This window comes from Mobula birostris, chromosome 5 (assembly GCF_030028105.1).
Source record: "Mobula birostris isolate sMobBir1 chromosome 5, sMobBir1.hap1, whole genome shotgun sequence".
In the NCBI taxonomy this organism is placed as follows: domain Eukaryota; kingdom Metazoa; phylum Chordata; class Chondrichthyes; order Myliobatiformes; family Myliobatidae; genus Mobula; species Mobula birostris.
This window is the reverse complement of record NC_092374.1, coordinates 13,421,666-13,440,278: the sequence shown is the minus strand read 5'-3', so window position 1 is coordinate 13,440,278 and position 18,613 is coordinate 13,421,666. Positions and strand designations below refer to the sequence as shown.

The following is an 18,613-nucleotide window of genomic DNA, read 5'->3' as shown; positions in this document are numbered from 1 at the left end:
GCATTGGATCCATGATAAATTGGCCATTTGAATTCAGAACCCATTTGCCTAGAGAAGACAGAGGATAGTGGTCAAAGGGACTTATTCTAGCTGAAGGTCTGTGATTATTGGTGTTCCGCAGGGATCTTATTGAGACCTCTACTGTTTGTGATGGACATAAATGACCTGGATGAAAATGTAGATGGATGGATTAGCAAATGTGCAGATTGGTGGTGTTGTGGATAGCATGGTAGGCAAAGAATAGAACAGAATACAGATGAGTTGCAGATATGGGCAGAAAAATGACAGGTTTTGTTTAACCCGGCCAATTGTGAAATATTGCACTTTGGTTGGTCAAATGCAAAGAGACGGTACACTGTTAAGGGCTAGATCCTTAACAGTGTGATGAGCAGGGGGAATCTTGTGGCCAAATTCATAGCACCTCGAAAGTGGCTACTCAGGTTGATAGCAACACACACAAAAAATGCTGGTGAACGCAGCAGGCCAGGCAGCATCTATAGGAAGAGGTACAGTCAACGTTTCGGGCCGAGACCCTTCGTCAAGACTAACTGAAAGAAGAAATAGTAAGAGATTTGAAAGTGGGAGGAGGAGGGGGAGATCTGAAATGATAGGAGAAGCCAGGAGGGGAAGGGATAGAGCTAAGAGCTGGAAAGTTGATTGGCAAAAGGGATACGAGACTGCAGAAGGGAGAGGATCATGGGACGGGAGGCCTAAGGAGAAAGAAGGGGGGGGAACCCAGAGGATGGGCAAGGGGTATAGTGAGAAGGACAGAAGGAGAAAAGAGAGAAAAAAATAATAATAAATAAATAACGGATGGGGTACGAAGGGGAGGTGAGCCATTAACGGAAGTTCGAGAAGTCGATGTTCGTGCCATTAGGTTGCAGGCTGTCCAGATGGGATAAGGTGCTGTTCCTCCAACCTGAGTGTGGCTTCATCTTAACAGTAGAGGATACACATATCAGAGTGGAAATGGGATGTGAAATTAAAATGTGTGGCCACTGGGAGATCCTGCTTTCTCTGGCAGACAGAGCGTAGGTGTTCAGTGAAATGGTCTCCCAGCCTGCGTCAGGTCTTGCCAATATATAGATGGCTGCATCGGGAGCACCGGATGCAGTATATCACACCAGCCAACTCCCAGGTGAAGTGTCACTTCACCTGGAAGGACTGTCTGGGGCCCTGAATGGTGGTGAGGGAGGAAGTGTAAGGGCATGTGTAGCATGTGTTCCGCTTACAAGGATAAGTGCCGGGAAGGAGATCGGTGGGAAGGGATTGGGGGGGGGGGGGGAATGAATGGACAAGAGAGGGAGGGAGGGAAATGGGGAGGGAAAGATGTGCTTAGTGGTGGGATCCCGTTGGAGGTGGCGGAAGTTACGGAGAATTATATGTTGGACCCGGAGGCTGGTGGGGTGGTAGGTGAGGACAAGGGGAACCCTATCCCTAGTGGGGTGGCGGAAGGAAGTGGTGAGAGCAGATGTGCGTGAAATGGGAGAGATGCGTTTGAGAGCAGAGTTGATGGTGGAGGAAGGAAAGCCCCTTTCTTTAAAAAAGGAGGATATCTCCTTCGTCCTGGAATGAAAAGCCTCATTCTGAGAGCAGATGCAGCAGAGACGGAGGAATTGCAAGAAGGGGATGGCATTTTTGCAAGACACAGGGTGGGAAGAGAAATAGTCCAGGTAGCTGTGAGGGTCCATAGGCTTATAGTAGACATCAGTAGGTAAGCTGTCTCCAGAGATAGAGACAGAAAGATCAAGAAAGGGGAGGGACGTGTCGGAAATGGACCAGGTAAACTTGAGGGCAGGGTTAAAGTTGGAAGCAAGTTAATGAAGTCAACCAGCTCAGCATGCGTGCAGGAAGCAGCGCCAATGCAGTCGTCAATATAGCGAAGGAAAAGTGGGGGACAGATATCAGTATAGGCTTGGAACACGGATTGTTCCACAAAGCCAACAAAAAGGCAGGGATAACTGGGACCCATACGGTGCCCATGGCTATACCTTTAGTTTGGAGGAAGTGGGAGGAGCCAAAGGAGAAATTATTAACAGTAAGGACTAATGCCGCTAGACAGAGGAGAGTGGTTGTAGAGGGGAACTCAGGTTGATAGGGTGGTTACGAATGCATATGCCATGCTTACCTTTATTAGTCAAGGCATTAAGTTCAAAAGTCGGGAAGTTACAATGCAGCTTTATAAAACTCTTGTTTGGCTGCATCTGGAGTATTGCAAACATTTCTCGTCACCCCACTATAGGAAGGATATTGACGCTTTGGAGAGGGTGCAGAAGAGGTTTACCAGGATGTTGCCTGGATTAGAAGACGTGCGAGAGGTTGGACAAACTTGGGTCTTTTTCTCTGCAATGCCTTAGGCTGAGGAGAGATCTATTAGAGGTTTACAAGATTATGATAGGCATAGATAGAGTGGACAGAGTGTATCTGTTTCCCAGCATTGAAATGTCTAATACCAGAGGGAATGCATTGAAAGAGTGTGGGGGTGGTGGGGGGGGGGGGGCAAGTGCACAGGAGACATGAGAGGCATGTTTATTTTTTTAAACACAGAGTGGTGGGTGCCTGGAATATGCTGCCTAGAGTGGTGGTACAGGAAGATAGGCACATGAATTTGAGGAAAATGGAAGGATATAGACATTGTGTGGACAGCAGAGATTAGTAAGCTATTTGATTATGAAGTTAATTAGTTCAGCACATTGTGGACTGAAGGGCTGCTTCCTGTACAGTACTGAGATTCTAAATTGGAGAAAGGCCAATTTTGAGGGTATCAGAAATAATCTAGGACAGGCTATTTTCTGGGAAAGGTATACTTGGTAAGTGAGAGGTCTTCAAAAGTGAAATTGAGAGTACAAACAACAGGAATTCTACAGATGCTGGAAATTCAAGCAACACACATCAAAGTTGCTGGTGAACGCAGCAGGCCAGGCAGCATCTGTAGGAAGAGGTGCAGTCGACGTCTCTGCACCTCTTCCTACAGATGCTGCCTGGCCTGCTGCGTTCACCAGCAACTTTGATGTGTGTTGAGAGTACAAAGGCTGAATGCGCCTGTCAGAAAAAAAGATAAAGGTAACAAAGGTGGGGAACCTTGGCTTTCAAAAGATATTGAAACCCTGGTTAAGAGAACAAAGGAGGTGCATAGCAAGTATAGGCAGGTATGAACAAAGAGGTACTTATTGAGTATAAGAAATGTCAGAGAACACTTAAAAAGTCAAGAGGGCAAAAAGGAAGGAAGCTGCCTTAGCAAACAAGATGAAGGAGCTGTGTTAAGAGCAAAATGATTGCATGGGACAAAATTAGTCCACTGGAAGATCAGAATGATCATGTGGGGAGCCAAAACAGTACTGTATTTACTCAGGAGATGGACACAGAGTCTGTAGAAATAAGCCAAACTGGAACCAACTTCCTGGACCCTATGCAAGTTACAGGTGGTGGTGTTTGCTGTCCTGAGGCAAATCAGGGTGGACAAATCCCCAGGGCCTGACAAGATGTTCCCTCAGACCCCACGGGAGATAAGTGCTGAAATTGTTGGGGCCCTAGCAGAAATATTTAAAACATCCTTAGCAACAGGAGAAGTGCCAGAGCATTGAAAGATGGCCAATGTTGTTTCGCTGTTTAAGAAAAGCTCTAAAAATAAACCAAGAAAATATAGGCCAGTGAGTCTGACTTCACTTGTGGGGAAGTTATTGGAAGGTGTTCTAAGGGACCAGATGTATGAGTAATTGGATAGACATTGACTGATTAAGGATAGTCAGCGTGGCTTCATGTGTGGTAGGTCATGTTTATCCAATCTTATAGAGTTTTGAGGAAGTTACCAGGAAAGTGGATGTTGTCGACATGGACTTTAGCACGGCATTTGACAAGGTCCCACGTGGGGCATTAGTCAAGAGGTTTCAGTCGCTCAACATTCAAGAAAAGGTAGTAAATTAGACTAGACATTGGTTTTGAGGAAAAGCCAGAGAGTAGTGGTAGAGGGTTGCCTCTCTGACTGGAGGCCTGTGACTTGTGGTGTGCTGCAAGGATCGGTGCCTGGTCTTTTGGTATTTCTCATCTATATCAACAATCTGGATGATAACGTGGCTCACTGGATCAGTAAATTTGCGGATGACACCAAGATTGGGGGTGTAGTAGACAGTAGGGTAGGCAATCATGGCATGCAGAGGGATCTGGACTAACTGGAAAAATGAGCTGAAAATTGCCAGATGGAATTTAATGCAGACAAGTAGGGCAACTGTGGTAGGTCTTACATAATGAACAGTAAAGCACTGAGGGGTGTGAGAGAAAGGAATCTGGGAATAAAAGTCCACAGTTCATTGACAGTGGCGTCGCAAATAGATCAAAGTCATAAAGAAAGCTTTTGGCACACTGCCCTTCATAAATCAATGCACTGAGTACAGGAGATGGGATGTTATGTTGAAGTTGTGTAAGACATTGGTGAGGCCTAATTTGGAGTATTGGTCACCAACCTATAGGAATGATGTAAACAAGGTTGAAAGTGCAGAGAAAATTTACAAAACTGTTGCCAGGTCTGGAGGACCTGAGGTACAAGGAAAGATTGAATAGGTTGGGACTTTATTCCTTTGAACATAGAAGATTGAAGGGGGATTTGATAGAGGTATACAAAATTATGAGGAGTATAGATGGGGTAAATGCAAACAGGCTTTTTCCACTGAGGTTGTTTGGGACTACAACCAGAGGTCATGAATTAAGGGTGAAAGGTTTAAGTGGAACATGAGAGGAAACTTCTTCACTCAGAGAGTTGTGAGCTGCCAGCGCAAATGGTGCATTTGAGCTCAATTTCAACACGTAAGCAAAGTTTCAATAGGTAAGTGGATAATTGAGGTATGGAGGGCTATGGTCCCAGTGCAGGTCATTGGATTAGGCAGTTTAAATGGTTTCAGCACACACTGTTTCTGTGCTGTACTTTTCTACAACTATGTTCCAACACAAGAACCTGAGTCTTCTACAGATGAGGCAGGGACTGGTTCCATGGGGCCAGAAGGTCATTTGCTTAATCTCTGCCAAACAATCAGACAACTTAGAAGCAGTCAAAGAGGTACTGGTGAGATATGGCTTGGTGCTTTCAGTACACAAGAGAAAACTGTTTTTAGATGAGTTTGCTGAGGGATAGCATGTGGATAATAGCTAAGGGAGCTTAGTCATTTGGATGGCCAAGAGAATAGTGAGCAGAGTAAAGAGTATTAAAGTTGAGAGACAGGTTAAAATAAAAGGATAAACAGGTCCCATAGATGCCTTTTGTGGCTTCAGGAGAGCAATTTCAGATGGTATGGGTAGTTAAGGACTGAATCAAGCACGTTTTTGGAATGGCTGACACATTTGAAATTTGCAGACTGAATTATCGTTTCAGGTTGACAGAATTTATACCCTTATCTTGTTGATAAAATTTTCTGCCATTAACCAGCTTGTCAAATCATGAATGCTGAATAGTCTTGCTTTCACCTTCTATTTTCAACTATAAGAAATAGTATCCCATTCTTTCCTATCTGCAACTTCACAATATGCCTATTCAGCTTTTGTTCTCACTGATAGAAAAAGCCAGTACTGAACTGGTGACATGCATATAAAAATGGAGAAAGTAGGTAACAAACACCAAATAAGGAAATTAAAAGAAAATTTTAAATATAAAAAATAATTAACACAAGACACAAATACAAGCAATTAGGAAGTCACTCAAATGTTGTTTTTGTCAGGGGAGTTTAAGTACATTGTAGTGAGTTGCCAAAGTAGTGAGTTGACTTTTTAGTAATATCTGCAATGTTGAGATCATCTCTCCTTGTTCAAGTAGGAGTGTATAACCGTTTAAGAAAAGTTTAGTGGCCTAATAGCCAGCCTTGAAGAAAGATTGGGCTTGTATCCTTGAGTTTAAAAAAGATACTGAAACACAATATCCAAAGGGCTCTTGACAGCATGGGGAGAGTGGTTCGTTTGATGAGAGATATAGAACACTCCCTTCAGCGCAACTTGTCAATGCTGACCGAGTTGCCTTTGAAAACTAATGCCAACGTATTAGATACAAGAAAGGATCTGCAGATACTGAGAAACAAAAGGTGATAGGTGAAGCTGACAGGGGGAGGGATGAAGAGCTGAGAAGCTGATTGGTAAAAAAAGAACAGGGCTGGAGAAGAGGGAGTCTGATAGGTGGGGATAGAAGGCCACAGAAGAAAGAAAAGAGGGAACACCAGAGGGAGGCAATGGGGAGGCAAGGAGATAAGGTGAGAGAGGGAAAAGGGGATGGGCACTGGTGAAGGAAAGGACCGGGGGGAGGGTGGGGGGGTGCCATTACCAAAAGTTCGAGAAATCAATGTTCATGCCATCAGGTTGGAGGCTACTCAGATGGAATGCAACAGTAGAGGAGGCCATGGATTGACTATGGGAAGAGGAAGTAGATTTAAACTGGGTGGCCACTGGGAGATCCGTTTCTTCTGGCGCATGGAGCATACATGCTCAGCGAAACACTCTTCCAATCAACGTTCGGTCTGACTGATATACAGGAGGCCACACCGTGAGCACCGGACACAGTATATGACCCAACAGACCCACGGATGAAGTGTCCCCTCATCTGGAAGGAGTGTTTGGGGCCCTCTCCCCTCCCCCACCTTTTTAATCTACTCATCTTTTTTTTCCCCTCCAGTCCTGCAGAAGGGTCTCAGCCCGAAACGTTGACTGTACTTCTCTTTTCCCCCATTGATGTTCGTTGGCCTGCTGAATTCTTCCAGCCTTTTGTGTGTGTTACCAATGTATTAGAAAATTTCTTGGCAGAGATAGACAGATACTGATAACGAAGTGTGAGGTCACCATAAATAGATGGGAATGTGAAATTAATGTTATAATCGAATTACCTATGATCATGTGAAACAGCAGCAGAGCAAGTAACCTATACCAGCTATGTTCACATGAAATGGCAACATGTTTTTTCGAAGAAGGAAGTCTGAGAGTCGGAGCGGGAGTGCGGAGAAAGACATTTTTGAAATTTTCCGTTTTTTTTCTCCAACGGCGTTCAGAGAGGCGGGACTGCGCAGGCGTGTGACGTCGGGCAGTGCAGCGTGGCAGATTTAAAAGGAACAGAGCCTCATACAGCGGGCAGCGTAACTTGCGGGCGGCGGAGTGAGCCAGGAGCAGACCGAAGACTTAAGGGCTTCGGCTCAACGGGCTTAGGTGGAAACGGGCGAGGCGAGGAAGGTTTGGTATTCATTTTCTGTTGTTATTTGAGGAGAGGGGCAGTATAAGTGTGAGAGCAGTTTGTTGTTCTCGGTGTCGGATGTGGGAGGCCCTGGAGTCTCCAAGCCTCCTGGACGTCCACCTCTGCGCCAAGTGCAGCGAGATGCAGCTCCTAAGGGACCGCGTTACGGAACTGGAGCTGCAGCTTGATGACCTTCATCTGGTCAGGGAGAGTGAGGGGTTGATAGAGAGGAGTTACAGGCAGGTGGTCACACCGGGGCCACGGGAGGCAGACGAGTGGGTCACAGTTAGGAGGGGGAAGGGGAAGAGTCGGGTAATAGAGAGTACCCCGGTGGCTGTGCCCCTTAACAATAGGTACTCCTGTTTGAGTACTGTTGGGGGGGGGGGGGGGGGGGACAGCTTACCTGGGGGAAGGGACAGTGGCCGTGCCTCCGGCACAGAGTCCGGCCCTGTAGCTCAGAAGGGGAGGGCAAGGAAGAGGAGGGCAGTTGTGATAGGGGACTCGATAGTAAGGGGGTCAGATAGGCGATTCTGTGGACGCAGTCCAGAGACCCGGATGGTAGTTTGCCTCCCTGGTTCCAGGGTCCGGGATATTTCTGATCGTGTTCAAGATATCCTGAAGTGGGAGGGTGAGGAGCCAGAGGTCGTGGTACATATAGGTACCACTGACATAGGTAGGAAAAGGGAAGAGGTCCTGAAAGGAGAATATAGGGAGTTAGGAAGGGAGTTGAGGAAAAGGACCACAAAGGTAGTAATCTCGGGATTACTGCCTGTGCCACGCGACAGTGAGAGTAGGAATGCGATGAGGTGGAGGATAAATGCGTGGCTGAGGGATTGGAGCAGGGGGCAGGGATTCAAGTTTTTGGATCATTGGGACCTCTTTTGGCGCAGGCGTGACCTGTACAAAAAGGACGGGTTACACTTGAATCCTAGGGGGACCAATATCCTGGCAGGGAGATTAGCGAGGGCTACTGAGATGACTTTAAACTAGAATGGTTGGGGGGTGGGAATCAAATTAAAGAGGCTAGGCGAGAGGAGGTTAGTTCACAACAGGGGGATGGGAACCAGTGCAGAGAGACAGAGCGGTGCAAAGTGAGGGTAGAAGCAAAAAGTAGTAAGGAGAAAAGTAAAAGTGGCAGGCCGACAAATCCAGAGCAAGCATCAAAAAGGGCCACTTTTCAACATAATTGTATAAGGGCTAAGAGAGTTGTAAAGAGCGCCTGAAGGCTTTGTGTGTCAATGCAAGGAGCATTCGTAACAAGGTGGATGAATTGAAAGTGCAGATTGTTATTAATGATTATGATATAGTTGGGATCAGAGACATGGCTCCAGGGTGACCAAGGATGGGAGCTCAACATTCAGGGATATTCAATATTCAGGAGGGATAGACATGAAAGAAAAGGAGGTGGGGTGGCGTTGCTGGTTAAAGATGAGATTAACGCAATAGAAAGGAAGGACATAAGCCGGGAAGATGTGGAATCGATATGGGTAGAGCTGCATAACACTAAGGGGCAGAAAACGCTGGTGGGAGTTGTGTACAGGCCACCTAACAGTAGTAGTGAGGTCGGAGATGGTATTAAACAGGAAATTAGAAATGTGTGCAATAAAGGAACAACAGTTATAATGGGTGACTTCAATCCACATGTAGATTGGGTGAACCAAATTGGTAAAGGTGCTGAGGAAGAGGACTTCTTGGAATGTATGCAGGATGGTTTTTTGAACCAACATGTCGAGGAACCAACTAGAGAGCAGGCTATTCTAGACTGGGTTTTGAGCAATCAGGAAGGGTTAGTTAGCAATCTTGTCATGAGAGGCCCCTTGGGTAAGAGTGACCATAATATGGTGGAATTCTTCATTAAGATGAGGAGTGACATAGTTAATTCAGAAACAAAGGTTCTGAACTTAAAGAGGGGTAACTTTGAAGGTATGAGACGTGAATTAGCTAAGATAGACTGGCAAATGACACTTAAAGGATTGACGGTGGATATGCAATGGCAAGCGTTTAAAGATTGCATGGATGAACTACAACAATTGTTCATCCCAGTTTGGCAAAAGAATAAATCAAGGAAGGTAGTGCACCTGTGGCTGACAAGAGAAATTAGGGATAGTATCAATTCCAAAGAAGAAGCGTACAAATTAGCCAGAAAAAGTAGCTCAGCTGACGACTGGGAGAAATTCAGAGTTCAGCAGAGGAGGACAAAGGGCTTAATTAGGAAGGGGAAAAAAGATTATGAGAGAAAACCGGCAGGGAACATAAAAACTAACTGTAAAAGCATTTATAGATATGTAAAAAGGAAAAGACTGGTAAAGACAAATGTAGGTCCCCTACAGACAGAAACAGGTGAATTGATTATGGGGAGCAAGGACATGGCAGACCAATTGAATAATTACTTTGGTTCTGTCTTCACTAAGGAGGACATAAATAATCTTCCAGAAATAGTAGGGGACAGAGGGTCCAGTGAGATGGAGGAACTGAGGGAAATACATGTTAGTAGGGAAGTGGTGTTAGGTAAATTGAAGGGATTAAAGGCAGATAAATCCCCAGGGCCAGATGGTCTGCATCCCAGAGTGCTTAAGGAAGTAGCCCAAGAAATAGTGGATGCATTAGTGATAATTTTTCAAAACTCGTTAGATTCTGGACTAGTTCCTGAGGATTGGAGGGTGGCTAATGTAACCCCACTTTTTAAAAAAGGAGGGAGAGAGAAACCGGGGAATTATAGACCGGTTAGCCTAATGTTGGTGGTGGGGAAACTGCTGGAGTCAGTTATCAAAGATGTGATAACAGCACATTTGGAAAGCGGTGAAATCATCGGACAAAGTCAGCATGGATTTATGAAAGGAAAATCATGTCTGACGAATCTCAGAGTTTTTTTGAGGATGTAACTAGTAGAGTGGATAGGGGAGAACCAGTGGATGTGGTATATTTGGATTTTCAAAAGGCTTTTGACAAGGTCCCACACAGGAGATTAGTGTGCAAACTTAAAGCACACGGTATTGGGGGTAAGGTATTGATGTGGAAAGAGAATTGGTTAGCAGACAGGAAGCAAAGAGTGGGAATAAACGGGACCTTTTCAGAATGACAGGCAGTGACTAGTGGGGTACCGCAAGGCTCAGTGCTGGGACCCCAGTTGTTTACAATATATATTAATGACTTGGATGAGGGAATTAAATGCAGCATCTCCAAGTTTGCGGATGACACAAAGCTGGGCGGCAGTGTTAGCTGTGAGGAGGATGCTAAGAGGATGCAGGGTGACTTGGATAGGTTGGGTGAGTGGGCAAATTCATGGCAGATGCAAGTTAATGTGGATAAATGTGAAGTTATCCACTTTGGTGGCAAGAATAGGAAAACAGTTTATTAGCTGAATGGTGGCCGATTAGGAAAAGGGGAGGTGCAATGAGACCTGGATTGTCATTATACACCAGTCATTGAAAGTGGGCATGCAGGTACAGCAGGCGGTGAAAAAGGCGAATGGTATGCTGGCATTTATAGCGAGAGGATTCGAGTACAGGAGCAGGGAGGTACTACTGCAGTTGTACAAGGCCTTGGTGAGACCACACCTGGAGTATTGCGTGCAGTTTTGGTCCCCTAATCTGAGGAAAGACATCCTTGCCATAGAGGGAGTACAAAGAAGGTTCACCAGATTGATTCCTGGGATGGCAGGACTTTCATATGAAGAAAGACTGGATGAACTAGGCTTGTATTCGTTGGAATTTAGAAGATTGAGGGGGGATCTGATTGAAACGTATAAAATCCTAAAGGGATTGGACAGGGTAGATGCAGGAAGATTGTTCCCGATGTTGGGGAAGTCCAGAATGAGGGGTCACAGTTTGAGGATAAGGGGGAAGCCTTTTAGGACTGAGATTAGGAAAAACTTCTTCACACAGAGTGGTGAATCTGTGGAATTCTCTGCCACAGGAAACAGTTGAGGCCAGTTCATTGGCTATATTTAAGAGGGAGTTAGATATGGCCCTTGTGGCTACGGGGATCAGGGAGTATGGAGGAAAGGCTGGTGCAGGGTTCTGAGTTGGATGATCAGCCATGATCATAATAAATGGCGGTGCAGGCTCGAAGGGCCGAATGGCCTACTCCTGCACCTATTTTCTATGTTTTTCTATGTTTCTATGTTTGTGAGCCTAAGTAACCTTCACCTGCATCTAATTCATATGTTCAGATACATGTGAACCACTTATAACACAATTGATAGTCAAAATAAAGTTGGTTCTGGAAAATATGAAATTATGAAATATTAAGCAGGCACCATTTAACGAGAAAGTCAACTTCAACAGCATTTACTGCATTTGAATTTCTAGATATGTAATGCTCTTAATAAATGCTCTTTGTTAAAATGGACAAAACTTGAGAAAGTTTAATGAATTTTATTATTGACTGATTCTTTAAGGATGTGGTCATCACGAGAAAAAGACCAGTATTTATTTCAATCCCCAACTCTCTTCAAATAACATGGTGAGCCACTTTCTTGAACATATTTACTTGAACATAGTTGAATGACTCATTACTTGATTGCCCAATGTGTTTTCCCATCTGCAAAACCCAAGTCAGGAGTGCGAAAGAATATACTCAACTTACATGGTTGAGTGCAGCGAGAACTAAATTTAGAAAGCTCTTAAAAACTGTAGGCACTACCTATGCACACTGGCTGCAGTTTGTAACAGTCACAAATGCACTGCATCAAAATAACCTAACAGCATTCACAGCATCCTTCAATCACACTGCATCCACAACTAAGGACAAGGAAGCAAATGCATCAGAACATCACAATTTGCACATTCCTTTCCAAGTCACACACAACCCCAATTTGGAAACATTACAATTCACTCATTGTCACTGAGTCTAAATCCTAGGACCTTCACCAAAAAGATCTGAGTAGTTCAAGGCAATGGCCTTCAAGCATTAGGAATGGGCAAGGAATGGTGGATTTGCCAGCAATGCCATCACTCTATACAAAATACCTGAATAAATCATTGCTTGGCACTGTTGAATATTCTAGAATTATGATAGCAACCCGAAAGTATGAACAGTAATGCAAACCATAGAAAATGCTGGATTTTAAATACAGGTCATCAGTATTACTGGCTTCCTACATACTTAGTGATGAAACCATCATTTCATTACTGAATACATAAGAGGCCTGAGCCTGACAAGTTGAAGTGGTACTGCAGAGAGTAATGATCCAGCAACCCTCCATAAATTAATGGAAAATAACAGCTTATATTCAAATGTATTGTGTTTTTTTTAAAAAAATCAACAAAGCCATCTTCCACTGGACTGTGCAAAGATAAAAACTGATTTAGGCCAATTTCTAATGTTTCCATTTATCATCACTTTTCAACTTGCAATTAACTAAATTAAATACAAAAATTAAAATTCAGCAAATTATCTTTAAGATTTGAAATAACAAAGCCAATATATCTAAACGATTATTGCCATCACCGCACACATCAAATAATTCAAAGAAACATAATTAGATTTTGCCTTTCACACCTCATGGCATGCAAAAGCATTTTCAGTTAATAAAGCACGATTAAAATCCTCACGTTCTCTACCATAATTTTACAAGGTACAGTCAAGCATCCTTTTCTAAATTTCCAAATGCTCATTGGTTGCATTAAGATATCTTGGACTTACAAAAGTCAACCAGCCAGCAGCATGGCTGAAAAGTCAGCATCAATTTCTTCTTTATTTCCTAGGTAGACTAATTGCCCTATTTCTAAATTTGCTGATGTACTTCCTTATCCACGAGTCCAAAACACAAGATCATAATCTCAGAACAAGGTGCAAATAGGAGGGAAATAAAGAGAAAGCATGTCAACTAGAGAGGAGTGAACCTTTGTGAACCTCCACTTCAGTCATCCTATAACTCTTGTCATTAAGCAAATATGAGGAGAGAGGAAAGTGGTGAGGAATTAAATTAGCCATCATACTCATTAATCGAAGAGCAGGTTCAAAGACCCATTGACCAATTCCAATTTCTCTAAATCCATCTGTGTTGCTTTTTAGGACATCAATACAGGTTTGCCCCGCTATCTGAAAGTAGCGCATTCCTATGAAACCTTTCGTAAGCCAAAATGGCGTAAAGTGTAGAAGCAATTACCATTAATTTATATGGGAAAAATTTTTGAGCGTTCCCAGACCCGAAAAATAACCTACCAAGTCATACCAAATAACATAAAACCTAAAATAACACTAACATATAGCAAAAGCAGGAATGATATGATAAATACACAGCCTATATAAAGCCGAAATAATGTATGTACAGTGTAGTTTCACTTACCAGAATCAGGAAGACAGCGAGCATACTGGAAGGTTCACGCATTTTTCTATCATACAGTTCTTTGTAAGCACTCAAAACATCCTGCAAACCTGCCCTAAACCTACGTGCCCTTTCAAAATTAAAGTCATGCTTTTCTGCAATCATTGCAGCACTGTCAATCGTAGTGAAAATCTCATGCAGTTCAAAGCTATGGCGGCTTGATGCTGAGATGCTGAGTGTAGTCCCGAGGAAGGAGCTTGCCGGTGCCACTCTCGCTGCTTGGAGTGCGCGCTGCCTCTATAACGGCTCGCCGCAAAACAAACGCTGAACGCTATTTTTGCTTTTCGCCGCTCTAGCTGCTCCAGGTGTGCGCTGCCTCTATAACGGCTCGCTGCAAAACAAACGCTGAACGCTATTTTCACTTTTCGCCTTTTTTTCGTAAAAGTGAAAATCCTTTTTGGATTTCTTTCGGTTAGCAAAAACAGGTACTAATGTAGGTCTTTCGTAGAAGCGAAGTGGCGTAAAGCAAACTTTCATAAAGCGGGGGATACCTATATGTCCAAATTCAAATTCCATTAAATATACATCTTAATGCACTAAGAATACAAAATCTCTTTAAAACTGGATTTGTCATAAAGGTTACTTAATGAGAAGTTAGGTAAAACAAAACTATAGTCAATGGGCGACAAACACAAAATACTGCGCTCACCAGAGGAAACATCTCCATCCAGCAAGTTATCGTCCTCAGATCCTGTGAAGTCCATGATGACTCCTGCTCCATCTAGCAATTCCTCATCACTGCTTGCACTGGTTATACTGTTGTAACTGTTTCGGTAGTATCCTCTAGAAAACAACTGCTCCGACTCCATTTAGCACCTTGATGAACTAAAAAGGACAGAAACAGGTCATTAGTTCAACTATACACATATATACAGCTAAATGAAGCAAAGTTCTTTTGGGACCAATGTGCAAAACACAGTACATATGTCACAGGACACAAGACAATATTAGTAATATTAATATGCAAAAAAATTGCTAAGTTGCATGATGTGCACATATGACCAACAGTTAAATATACAACTCTATTACTGCTGCAGGTACTGTCATAATGTATACTAGCATAACCTGGTGTTCAGAAGTCTCATGATTGGGGGGGTGGGGGGGGGGAGAGAGGGGACGATAACAAGATACCCACCCTAACAGTCTTATACTGTGGTACTTTCTGGGTGATGCTAGGAGATCAAACAGATTGTGGGATGGATGAGGGAGGTCCTTGACAATGCTGAGGAATCTGTGATGTTCTATATTTAAGTCTGGATTAACTTTAATCGGGCCGAAATATAAACCCACCAAGCACGATAAGCACTAGAATAAGTTTTGAAGTGCATTTCAGAAATTGAGGTGCATAGGGTTAGAATGATTGATAGAACAGATTAACAATGTACTTCATCACTGTATTATATAATGGAGATAAAAGAGACTGTAAATGCTGGCATCTGAGTGATTAATAATCGCCCTGCTGCTGATGGAAATAAAGTGTGCAGAGTATTGCTGCGGCTTGGTACAGGTTAGTGTCACAATTTCTCAAACTAATCTTTTCACAATCACTGAAATTGATGCCGAAGTGATGCAAATGCAAAAGGTTAAAAGTGCTAGAAAAATAAAGAAATGAATAAACAACACATACAAAATGCTGGAGGAAATAAATAAAGTTGATGTTTTGGGTCAAGACCCTTCTCCAGGAGTGAAAAGGAAGGGGGAAGATGCTAGAAATAAAAAGTGGTGGGGAGGGAAGAAGGGGGGGAGAAAGAGGGCAAGGAGGATGGCTAGGTGACAGGTGAAGCCGGGTGGGTAGGAAAGATAAAGGGCTGAAGTCATGGTCATAGTCATACTTTATTGATCCCAGGGGAAATTGGTTTTCGTTACAGTTGCACCATAAATAATAAATAGTAATAGAACCATAAATAGTTAAATAGTAATATGTAAATTATGCCAGTAAATTATGAAAAAAATCCAGGACCAGCCTATCGGCTCAGAGTGTCTGACCCTCCAAGGGAGGAGTTGTAAAGTTTGATGGCCATAGGCAGGAATGACTTCCTCTGACGCTCAGTGCTGCATCTTGGAGGAATGAGTCTTTGGCTGAATGTACTCCTGTGCCCACCCAGTACATTATGTAGTGGATGGGAGACATTGACCAAGACGGCATGCAACTTAGACAGCATCCTCTTTTCAGACACCACCGTCAGAGGGTCCAGTTCCATCCCCACATCACTGGCCTTACAAATAAGTTTGTTGATTCTGTTGGTGTCTGCTACCCTCAGCCTGCTGCCCCAGCACACAACAACAAACATGATAACACTGGCCACCACATACTCGTAGAACATCCTCAGCATCGTCCGGCCGATGTTAAAGGACCTCAGTCTCCTCAGGAAATAGAGACGGCTCTAACTCTTCTTGTAGACAGCCTCAGTGTTCTTTGACCAGTCCAGTTTATTGTCAATTCGTATCCCCAGGTATTTGTAATCCTCCACCATGTCCACACTGACTCCCTGGATGGAAACAGGGGCCACCGGTACCTTAGCTCTCCTCAGATCTACCACCAGCTCCTTAGTCTTTTTCACATTAAGCTGCAGATAATTCTGCTCACACCATGTGACAAAGTTTCCTATCGTAGCCCTGTAGAAAGGAAGGAATCTGATATGAGTGGACCAGAGGAGAAAGGGAAGCCGGGGGGGGGGGGCCAGGGGAGGTGATAGGCTGCTGAGAAGAGGTAAGAGGCTTCAGTGGGGAATAGAAGAGGGGGGGGGGGGAGAGATTGGAAGCAGAAATCAATACAAGTCTTACAGAAGCAGGAAAAGGTGGTTGATGAAGGGATCAGGTAAAAAAGCAGTCATGATGATGAAGATGATATTAAGAAGATGACAAAAGGTCAAGGAAGTAAAATTAACAATAGGGTTAGATTAGATTAGATTCAACTTTATTGTCATCGTGCCAAGTACAGATACAAAGCCAATGAAATGCAGTTAGCATCTAACCAGAAATGCAAAGAATAGTGTTATTACAAAATAACTGCAAATAAAAAGTGCTACTGCACACAAATATAAAAGTACTGAGACAGTACAATACGGATGCAATGCTACTTAGCGCTGTGATGTGAGGTTCAGCAGGGTCACAGCCTCAGGGAAGAAGCTCTTCCTGTGCCTGCTGGTGCGGGAGCAGAGGCTCCTGTAGCACCTACCGGATGGGAGGAGAGTAAAAAGTCCATGGTTAGGGTGAGATACATCCTTGATAATGCTTTTTGCCCTGCCCAGGCAGCGTTTATGGTAGATGTTCTCAATTGTGGGCAATTGGGAGCTGATAATCCACTGGGCAGTTTTCAACACATGCTGGAGTGCTTTGCGGTCCGATACGGGACAATTGCCATGCCACATTGAGATGCAGTTGGTGAGTATGCTCTCAATGGTACAGCGGTGAAAGTCCTTCAGTATCCTGGGACAGAGGTGAGCTTTCTTGATGCTCCGCAGGAAATAAAGACGCTGTTGCGCCTTTTTGATCAGGATGGAGGAGTTCAGGGACCAGGTGAGATCCTCAGAAATGTGGACACCAAGGAATTTGAAGCTTGATACACACTCCACTACAGCTCCATTGATGTAGATGGGGACGTGAGTGTGGCTCCTAGCATGCCTGAAGTCCACAATGATCTCCTTGGCCTTCTGGGTGTTAAGGGCCAGGTTGTTGTCAGCACACCAGTGGCCAGGTGCTGGACCTCATCCCTGTAGGCTGTCTCGTCATCCCCTCTGATCAGGCCAACTACCGTGGTGGCATCTGCGAACTTGATTATGGAGTTAGAACTATATATAGAAAAGCAGTCATAGGTGAAAAGGGAATACAGAAGAGGGCTCAGCACACAGCCTTGTGGCACGCCGGTGTTCAGGGTGAGAGTGGAGAAGGAGAGGTTGTCTAACTTAACTGATTGGGGTCTGTTAGTCAGAAAGTCCAAGGTCCAATTGCAGAGGGATGAGCTGATACCAAGCTGGCAAAGTTTGGTGATCAGCTTGGAGGGGATCATCGTACTGAATGCCGAACTAAAGTCAATGAACAATATTCTAACGTAAGAGTTGGGGCTCTCCAGGTGGGTCAGGGCAGAGTGAAGTGCCGTGGAGATGGTGTCCTCTGTTGACCTGTTGGTGCGATAGGCAAATGGATGGGGGTCCAGGGTAGTGGGCAGACAGGATTTCAGATGTGATAGAACCAGTCTCTCAAAGCACTTTGCAACGATGGAAGTGAGTGCAACTGGGCGGAAGTCATTCAGGCCCATGGCAGTGGAATGCATTGTCACTGGCACGATGGTGGCAAGCTTGAAGCTTGTGGGGACCATTTCCTGGGCCAGGGACGGATTAAAAGTGTCCGTGAAGACCCCAGCTAACTGCCCTGCACAGACTCTGAGCACACGGCCAGGTATTCCATCCAGATCAGCTGCCTTCCATACATTCACCCTGCTCAGGGTGGCGCAAACATCAGAGGTCAAAAGTGAGAGAGGCAGTTCACCAGGTGAGAGATCCGCTTTGAGGGTGACCTCCTTGTTCCCTCAGTCAAAGCAGGCGTAGAAGTGACTGCGCTCATCAGGGAGGCAAGCAGAGCTGGAAGGGGGCACAGGTGAAAATTGTTCAACAGCTGCTGTCAGAACAGCTAAATAAGCAGTAATTATGATCTGAAATTGTGGTACTCACTTGGTGTCTAATCAAAGGATAAGATATTAATCAACTGCATTATTTTGGAAGACAAATGTATAACTAAAGTTTTTATATAATAGTTATGGGTAATAATTTCACTATTACTACATTGACCTCCCCTTAATGCATCCTTTTTATTAAAACAGCAATTTTAAAATAATTAATCTGCTTTCCCATTTATACTTCCTTCATCCTAACCTTTTGTTAATGATTAATCTTCTTAAATCACCTTTTGTCTCTTTTCATCTTTAATTAATCTTGCCTTCCCATCCTTCAGAGAAAACATTGGTGTTCTTTCCACCTTCTTCCCCTTTTGCTTCATCCTAAAGCTTCTTTTCTCTAACTTTTTTTCCAGTTCAGATGAAAAGACCCTTTTTATCTGCGCAGGTGCCATCATACTGCTGAATCATTCAG

At 44.0% G+C, this 18,613-nt stretch overlaps 1 protein-coding gene across 5 annotated transcripts in view; it reads right to left on the bottom strand.

Annotated features, from left to right (window-relative positions):
• The window catches only part of clcn3 (chloride channel 3), a 238,113-nt gene that overhangs the window by 178,749 nt on the left and 40,751 nt on the right, over positions 1 to 18,613 (bottom strand). For 4 of the 5 annotated variants that reach the window (XM_072257638.1, XM_072257643.1, XM_072257640.1 and 1 more), the window contains exon 2: positions 14,176 to 14,351. In XM_072257638.1, the coding sequence (XP_072113739.1) occupies positions 14,176 to 14,335 (160 nt within the window). In that variant the 5' untranslated portion in view covers positions 14,336 to 14,351. Of the gene's footprint in view, positions 1 to 14,175; positions 14,352 to 18,613 lie in introns of those variants that run through there. The other variant, XM_072257644.1, reaches the window with a different exon arrangement.